At 39.1% G+C, this 9,856-nt stretch overlaps 1 protein-coding gene across 1 annotated transcript; it reads right to left on the minus strand.

Annotated features, from left to right (window-relative positions):
- Window positions 1-1,258: 1,258 nt before the first annotated feature.
- rps21 (ribosomal protein S21) lies at window positions 1,259-9,594 on the minus strand. Its single transcript, XM_032507419.1, has 6 exons — window positions 9,476-9,594; window positions 8,999-9,076; window positions 7,776-7,839; window positions 6,330-6,401; window positions 1,879-1,934; window positions 1,259-1,319 (listed from the first exon to the last, which is right to left on the minus strand). The coding sequence occupies exons 2-6, from the start codon at window positions 9,046-9,048 to the stop codon at window positions 1,310-1,312; spliced, it is 252 nt and encodes an 83-aa protein (XP_032363310.1). The 5' UTR covers window positions 9,049-9,076; window positions 9,476-9,594; the 3' UTR covers window positions 1,259-1,309.
- Between the last annotated feature and the right edge of the window lie 262 nt (window positions 9,595-9,856).

Here is a 9,856-nt window from a genome sequence, read left to right on the forward strand (position 1 = left end):
ACTCCAAAATCCTTAAAAAGCCTTTTAAAGAATGTGTTGACAATTTCATTGAAACAGTTTCTATCTTTGGCACTAATGGAAATAATTGAGGAATCAAAAATAGCATAGACAATTAACATGTAGTGATTTTTATAGATTTAAAAAAAGCACAAGCCATATTTTATTACATGAAATAGAGCAATATGGTATGGATTGGTTGAGGATATCCACGATCTCGGGATTGATATTGTTCTGCTAGAAAGTCCACCAGATGTCCCTCTTTCCAGCAAGATGTCCGTCCCCTTCCTCTGTGCCGGCGCTCTAACCTGCAGCTGATTTCTGAGGACTATGGTTACCTGGTCCACAGATTTCTGCAGGGTAAATGCAGACAGCTAGCTAGACTGACCAATCCGAAACAACTTCCTTCCTGAGACTTAGCGTCGCCTAGGACTAATATAAATCATATATTTATTGTACAATCATCACAAATCTCTCAGGATATGTTCTCATAAGTACCTGAACCACACCTTAAAAGTTCCATTCAAATTAACTGTGACTATAAATGTACAATAACTGGACATGGGAGGCCTTTAAATGCACAATAACTGGATTGATACAAGTCAAGGTATGAGCTTGGAATCGCAGCTTGCGGCTTTATTACCAGTTGCTTGTGTTGGTCATCTTTTCTTAAATCACCGTGCCCTAGACTGAGCTACATATCACACTAAGTAGAAAAAATGGTTTTGACCAATCGGCTGTCGGCATTTTAAACAAAGTGCATTGTTTGTCCAGTCAGCTTGCAGGAAATGATTTATAACGACGCTGGACCACGTGTAAAATTACTTTGAAGTTATTATTGACAAGAAGTTTGAACACACGAATTGCTGTTTTTATATTTATTATTTTACTATTTCTCTTATCCCCTGATGCTGCAACAGTGTGATTTCCCCCATTGTGGGATTAATACAAGTTTTTGATTCTTATGATTTTGTCAACTAACCAATTAGTTGATTTAAACAGATTTGGAAAACTGAGTTTCTTCCTGCCAAAGAATTCCTTTAAATCTTGTGATGTGTTCATACAATTTTTGGAAAGGAGTCGTTTAGCACTAAAAAAAAATATTCGTTGACTAAAGAACTGTTAGACTAGGACCAAAACAACCGATTAGTCCACTAATAGGGGAAAGCCCTAAAAAGGTAGCCTCAAGGCTTGATCCTAAAATGTAGACAAGACATATCTTTCATTCGTTATTAGGAAATTACAACAATGGCAAAGAAAGTTTTTGGTTTTTCATTTTATTCTCACAGTGTCCACTGCTCCAGCATCACACTTAGAAGTTCCTGTGAGGCAAACCAGGGGAAGAGGAGACAATTATTATACTGTCAAATCCAAACCAACAGACACTGATTTTAACTTGATAAAATATCCTGTTTGAAATTGCAGAAGAAACAAAAGATACAATTTTACCAACAGCCATCAAAATGTGAAATTATAGTATAAAAGTCTTAAATGTTTTCTTCTGTAGTATTTTCTCAAATCAACACACTCACAGGGGACAGTAAGAATAGGCTGCTTCACTTACAGCCTCAGGGCTTAAAGTGGAAATATGCTCTCATTAAAGTTAACTTTACTGGCAAAACAGTTAAAGTCCTTCCTACATTACACAATAATAAAAGTCATAATTTTAAAGAAGTAAAAAGTTTTGGATACATTTTTACTTCGTCTAACCATATATTAAATTAAGAGATCCGCCACGGTGCCATGCAGCCTTATGGTACAGTGCATGGCTTACTGGGACAGTCTTACAATAGCTTTTCCTTTTATTATCATATGTCAAAATGTCTGCTGTGAAAAAGGCCGAAAGTGCCAAAGTTATAACATTTGAGAACAGGTTCTTACTTTGCAACAATGCTATCTTCTCTTGCCAGCCGCAGGATGGAGTCATCAGACTCGCCCTGTGTGTGGGGGGGGGGGGGGAGATAAATGCTTTCAGCATGTAGAAGGCAATTTTATGACATGAGAGAAAAGAGTTATCTCAAGACACTTTACAGATCTAGTTCAGTTAGGTCTAGACTAGGGATGAGCCGAATACTCGGCTGAAACGAGTATCCGGTACGGATAAAGCACTTTTGCCGAGTACAAGTATCATACGAGTAATGTGAGTCAATATCCGTGCTCTGATTCAGTGAAAGTCTCCACCGACTGTGTCTCCTTTCTGTGATAGGCTAGTCACAGTGCCAGTCACAGCGCCTCTCCCTTACACTATTCTGTGATAGGCTAGTCCCAGCGCCCCTCCCCTACACTATTCTGTGATAGGCTAGTCCCAGCGCCCCTCCCTACACACACAGATTCCTTCTGTTGTTGTGTCCCACCGGCTGTTCTCACACGCACTCAGGGCGTGGAGAAGTGAACAGCTCTACCCTTCAGGTCTGTGGGCTTTCCTGTTAACATTTAGGGTTTCTTCAGCTTCAGGTTTGTTTTATACTTCGGTTTGAACTAGTACCTAGTCCCCAGGAGACTTCTGGTAACGTGGGGTTTGTTTAGACATGGTGTTGGTAGAATGGGACTCGCGTTGCATCTCTGCCGTCGGAGTTTTTTTTTTTTTTTTTTTTTTAAACTGCCTGCTGGCTCTAACCAGTTTTTTTGAGTGTCTGAAACTTTCTTGCTGTGTTTTATAAAAAAAAATAAAAAGCAATTGCGGTATAAATGAATAACATTACAAATTAAGATAAACACACACAAACACATTCCACCCCCCCCCTCTCTTTGTCTCTCTCTCTCTCTCTCTCTCTGTATCTTTTACTCACTCACAGACACACACACTCACAATTGAGTGTGTTTGTCTTTGAGTGTGAAAATAAAAAAAGAACCAAAAATAAATAAATGATCACACTGATCATAGAAAAATTAAAAGTTAAAAAACAAAATTATATTATTGAGTATGAAAACTCTTGTTCATTACATTTTACTTAATAATTGCAAGCACATTGCTGTATTTGTTGCAAAACTTGTTATATACTGTAGGCCTATATAGTTTGTTACCATGACAACACCAATGACACTCAATGCTGATGCTGTCATGGAAATAGTTTTCTAATCAGCAATAAATATAACAATTTCTGATCAACCCATATCAATTGCATGCTTAAAATAACATACCGGTTAAAGCCCCCCCCCTTTCAAGACAACCCGACCCACTTCCGGGTTACATCTGACCACTTCCGGTTTAGGCCCCGCCCGAGTACGGATCCGGATACAGATAATTAATGTGGTAAACTGATACAGATACAGATAATGCTGTACTCGCTCATCCCTAGTCTAGACCACTCTAACGTGTATATGAACAGATTTTTTCCCCCCTGTGATATATATTGCGATAAAAAAAAAAGATTACATAACTAGCTCTATTTTTAAATAATAAAATCATTCTCAACTATTGCGGTGATTTTCTAGAGAGTGCATCTACATAGAAGAAAATGAAAAATAATCTTTTCTAATGTGAACCATTATTTGGTGAACTTTTAATACTTTACAAACACCAAAGCAAGTAAGCGCTGTGACTAATGTTACTCTTCTGAATTGGTTTTGGAGAGGGAAATTAGGTAGAAATATGCTGGTTGACTAGAATGACACCATTGTATTCATATAATACTATCAACGTTTTGTTATGTTTCCAGGTTTGCGGCTCCGAACCGTAACGTTAGTTGGGACAGATGGACGCCGCCTTGTTTCTTTAGGCTAACTATATTAGCTTTAGCCTGGCTGGTAGCAGCTTTCTGCTTGTTTCTTTAGGCTTACTATATTAGCTTTAGCCTGGCTAGTAGCAGCTTTCTGCGGGGGGAAATGGCCGGGAAACGTAATTATGTTGCATTAATCAGGTGATTTAGTTTGTATTTGCAGCGAACATTAAACATTTACTGCTGTAGCTTCACTGACTACCCATCAAAACTATAAGCATCACTGTGTCAGCCGCTACGGCACGGTACCACGAGAGCCTCACTTCCCATAACAAACCCCTTTGGACTAACGTCACATACACATGTTGCCCACATGGCTGCCTGGCTTAAAAGCGGAAGGGCCGGACGGTAATGTAAAAGGAGAAAGGTGAAAGTTTACTTTTCTATCAAGCAACAAAAAAGGAGCATCAACATCGCAACGTCCTTCGATGTGACTAATGCGCATGCGCACATTGCGATGCCTATGCTAAAACACAATATTGTTCAGCCCTAATTCTAAGTTTGATTTTGCTTTCTAATTGTATTGTTAACACCTTATTTGGTCCAGTCAGGGTAGGATGGGGTGGGCAGGGACGGGGTGTTTTGTGTTTAAGAAAAACTTATAACTGTACCACTCATACCCGTACCGATCGATATACACTACCGTTCAAAAGTTTGGGGTCACATTGAAATGTCCTTATTTTTGAAGGAAAAGCACTGTACGTATGAAGATAACTTTAAACTAGTCTTAACTTTGAAGAAATACACTCTATACATTGCTAATGTGGTAAATGACTATTCTAGCTGCAAATGTCTGGTTTTTGGTGCAATATCTACATAGGTGTATAGAGGCCCATTTCCAGCAACTATCACTCCAGTGTTCTAATGGTACAATGTGTTTGCTCATTGGCTCAAAAGGCTAATTGATGATTAGAAAACCCTTGTGCAATCATGTTCACACATCTGAAAACAGTTTAGGTCGTTACAGAAGCTACAAAACTGACCTTCCTTTGAGCAGATTGAGTTTCTGGAGCATCACATTTGTGGGGTCAATTAAACGCTCAAAATGGCCAGAAAAAGAGAACTTTCATCTGAAACTCGATAGTCTATTCTTGTCCTTAGAAATGAAGGCTATTCCATGCGAGACATTGCTAAGAAATTGAAGATTTCCTACAACGGTGTGTACTACTCCCTTCAGAGGACAGCACAAACAGGCTCTAACCAGAGTAGAAAAAGAAGTGGGAGGCCGCGTTGCACAACTGAGCAAGAAGATAAGTACATTAGAGTCTCTAGTTTGAGAAACAGACGCCTCACAGGTCCCCAACTGGCATCTTCATTAAATAGTGCCCGCAAAACACCAGTGTCAACATCTACAGTGAAGAGGCGGCTGCGGGATTCTGGGCTTCAGGGCAGTGTGGCAAAGAAAAAGCCATATCTGAGACTGGCCAATAAAAGAAAAAGATTAAGATGGGCAAAAGAACACAGACATTGGACAGAGGAAGACTGGAAAAAAGTGTTGTGGACAGATGAATCCAAGTTTGAGGTGTTTGGATCACAAAGAACGTTTGTGAGACGCAGAACAAATGAAAAGATGCTGGAAGAATGCCTGACGCCATCTGTTAAGCATGGTGGAGGTAATATGATGGTCTGGGTTGCTTTGGTGCTGGTAAGGTGGGAGATTTGTACAGGGTAAAAGGGATTCTGAATAAGGAAGGCTATCACTCCATTTTGCAACGCCATGCCATACCCAGTGGACAGCGCTTGATTGGAGCCAATTTCATCCTACAACAGGACAATGACCCTAAACACACCTCCAAATTGTGCAAGAACTATTTAGAGCAGAAGCAGGCAGCTGGTATTCTATCGGTAATGGAGTGGCCAGTGCAGTCACCAGATCTGAACCCCATTGAGGTGTTGTGGGAACAGCTTGACCGTATGGTACGCAAGAGGTGCCCATCCAACCAATCCAACTTGTGGGAGCTGCTTCTGGAAGCGTGGGGTGCAATTTCTCCAGATTACCTCAACAAATTAACAGCTAGAATGCCAAAGGTTTGCAATGCTGTAATTGCTGCAAATGGAGGATTCTTTGACAAAAGCAAAGTTTGATGTAAAAAAAAAAAAAAATCTTATTTCAAATACAAATCATTATTTCTAACTTTGTCAATGTCTTGACTCTATTTTCTATTCATTTCACAACGTATGGTGGTGAATAAGTGACTTTTCAGAAAAACACAAAATTGTTTGGGTGACCCCAAACTTTTGAACGGTAGTGTATCTATGTTTAAAGTCTATTACTCAAGACAAAGGTTTAAAAAAAAAATAATTCTGTACTACAAAACTACAGATGATATTACTAAAAACTGCACTTTGTGTTAAACCCTCATACAGAAAGAAATAAAGATTGCATCAACTCATATTTTTAAGTACAAAAGCGACAGATGTAAACTACAGACCAACTTGCGATGGGATGACACCAGCAGGGGTGTAAAATGGCGAGGCAAAGGCACTGCCCCCACTTTGGCTGTCGCGGCTGCTTATAATTCTCTCCTAAACCCTCTTCCTGATGACTGACAATGCTATGGGTGTGCAAGACAGCAATGAACGTGCCATGCAACAGATTGAGCTGATATTTACCATTCTGCGGATGGCGCCACAGATGGCGTAGGTCTTGAACTGACCATTGAAGCGACCGGTCACCTTGTCGACCTGCAGAGTACAGAGCACACCAGATGAGAACATCTGAAGTCCAAATAACTGTTGCATATCAAAACCTGAAATTCAATCTTCAAATAAAAGATATTTATAAATAAGTTTCACAACCAATTGGCATCTTGAAAAGGTACCATAGTAGTGTTTTAGCAGTTTCTTAGCTAAGTTTATGATATATTTTACCATTTTTAAATGCATGTTGTGCAATTTCAGTTTTGTAAGTTTGTCCTTCAGTTTCATGCAGCCAGTTTTCTAGTAACACTTGAGCAATGTGAAAACCAAAAAGACTTTAGAATAGCTGTGCAACACTGTGACTATACATTCTCTGTCTAAGCTATATTACTGCTGCCTGGGATTTTGTGTACTTTTCAAAACAATCTGTAGGTTATATGTTACCACACAACAATTATTTACCTTTTAAACGATTAAATGTATGCAGGCTTTATCACACATGTAGACATTTCCAAAAGTTTATATCAAATGAAGTGCATTGGAAAAGAAACAGTATTTACTGCCTATATATATATATATAGAGGTTACATTTATGTTACATTTATACTAGCAGCCACACATGTGATTTGTAATAAATTGTTAACAAGCAACATAGAGGGGTATGGCCCTCAGACAATAAGTGCATTACTCACTGACAGCTAAAGTCTGTCATGGTCTATTAATTGCTGACAGAACTATGCCAATCATATTCCAGTTTCCATGCTATGGAACCTATTTGTGATGACTGATATAGTCCAGCTTCACATTATGTTACAGCATCAGTTTCCCCCCTCAACTATTCAACCTCTCTCCCATGATGCTGTTGTGGTTAACTCTTGTGACAAACTCCATGCAAATACTCAAACCAACACTGAGCCTATTCTTTGTGTAACAACTACAAACAAAGTGAATTTAGACGGTATAGCATGTGTTGTTGAGCCACCTTATTACAAGTTGCAGGTTGTCATATAAAAACTGATTCACAAATAAGCTGCCACATACCAACAGTAGTGGGGCTTTGACTAAAAGACTGAGCTTAAGCTAAAGACATTCTTTATTGAAAATATATACACACACACACACACACACACACACACACACACACACACACACACACACACACACACACACACACACACACACACACACACAGGACCTGACCAAACACTAATAGAGTAATGAATTTTATTCATGTTATCGTTCGCTTACATTAACACCATGATTTGGCTTAGTTTAGCTGAATAAAAAAAAAAACATTTAATAGAAGTTTATACCCAAAACACTGAGATATTACTACAGGTATTGGTGTTGTTTAAAACAGAGTCTTTCGTATCTATTTAGTTGATATAAAAAATAAGACTCATAAGTTTCCCATGTTACCTCAGCGATGTTGAGCTGGACAGAGGCGTGGTCCTTGGCGCCAATGATTCTGTTGCTAGCAGAGCTGCAATACACACGTACAACATTTTAACTTATTGTCACCATCATTCACACTGATACTCTGCATAACAAAGCTTTTGGCTGACTCTCAATGTAACAATTTCTGTTAACATTAAGGGGTGGGAAAAAAAAAAAAAACAGCATGGTATCGCAATATTTATGATGAAATACTGCACTGATACAGATGCCACAAATCAGTCTTTTATAGCAAATTTCATATTAGAATTGAACTTTGGTATTAGTACAATACAATCAAAAAATGTTCCGTCCATTAGAACTCATCACAACTATTTAGCAATAGTTGAAAATAGGAGAAGGTTGCATACATAACATACGGGGGCGTTAAATGTTTCTTTAACCGCCTCACACTGCTGCGTCCCACTGTGTAAGATTGTGTGAATCACAGGCGAGACGGAGAGCTTTTGCTTTGGGATTGTGGTTTCTTACGCTGTTTTGGATGGAAAACAAGAAATAAAAACAGACTGCCAACACGCTCACTGCCAGTCATTAAGTCATTTCCTGTTTATCGGTGGGATAATTTAAAGGAAATGACACTGTTTTCACACAAGGTGTGTGGGGCCCTATTACACAGAAATGGATCATAGACAACATTTTTACGCTGTTAGAGTAGATCTCGGCAGGTCATACACACCACTCCGCTGCTCTCTGTACCGACTAGTGTTGGAACATTAAACTTTAATTAAATTTAATTAAAAGGTGAGAAACAAAATGCCATAATGTGTGAACACAGCTTTATATCTAGTTATACAATTTTGTCATTCTTTTAGTGGGGTAGGACACCCCCCACCCCACCCAAACAGTGAGGTACTTGCAATTTAGCATTTTCTCTGTATTCCTTTGTATAGCTCTACTCCACTTAATCTCAGTAGAAAATATTAGACAGCTGAAAGTTTAATTACTTTACTTTTTTTAAATGTTTCTTTTTCGTTTAGACAACTCTTATCCATCCCCTCCCTGTCCAGTGAAAGCATGTCTCTCCAGATGTGCTGATGTTGAATGTTAGTGACAAACTAAAAAAGCACAATGAAACAGCTGGATATAACGCACAAAGCTTGAAACAGGGCCTTTTATCTGACACCATAAACATTTGATGATCGTATTCGCTCGACGTTAACGTCACTAACGTTTTTATTTGTACTCACCATTTACGTGGAACGTAAAGGTCCACAAATTCACCAGCGTCGTTCTGCATGGTTACAGCTTGTACACGCGCTACAAATCTGAAAAAAAAAAACATTTACATGAGAAAAGTCGGGCTTTCTTGTTCTTGTTTTAAGAGTCGCTTGTCCCAAATGCTTCGTAAAAGGTTCATTGTAAAACATAAGATCGGTTTCTTTTCAATAATATATTAACATCCAAAGTTACACAAAACCCAGTAAATGCAACCAGTTAGCCAGCTAGCTCATCAGTTAGCACACATCACGGCCGCATGTGGCTGCTCACACACTCGACCTTTACGTCCGATATCTACACATCACTTTTGCCGTAAACACCAACCAAATGCCATCTACGACCACATAGTCACCTTAACTTTGACAAAGTTTAAGAAAATAGCGGGTACGTAGGGACAGAACCTGCATTTTAAGCGTTTCAAAGAAGAGAGCTCGATGAATACACACCGTATATGACAAATGGCCGACAAGAAAGGAAGAGAAGCCGACCCGGAAGAGGAAATATTTCTTTTCTAGTGTTTTTGTCACCACCATGACTAGTCGCCCCCTGTTGGATGTTGGTTTCTTCAAATTCATCTATGGTTGGTATCCTACGATTCATTAATACACAAATACCCATACATTTCCAAGACAACTTCAACAGGAATGAAACAGCTTATAATATAGACTGTATAACGTTACATAATTAGCGAATATCCACAAATCACATCGCGTGTGGTTTGTCCAAGCGGTGTAGCCGTAGCTAGCTGTCAAAGATGCCGGCTGTTCTGCAGATGCGCGACTCACAGCCTGTGCTCACATCTCCATAGACAGTTAAAGACATGGACC

The sequence above is a fragment of the Etheostoma spectabile genome, unplaced genomic scaffold, assembly GCF_008692095.1.
Source record: "Etheostoma spectabile isolate EspeVRDwgs_2016 unplaced genomic scaffold, UIUC_Espe_1.0 scaffold00002529, whole genome shotgun sequence".
Taxonomy (NCBI): domain Eukaryota; kingdom Metazoa; phylum Chordata; class Actinopteri; order Perciformes; family Percidae; genus Etheostoma; species Etheostoma spectabile.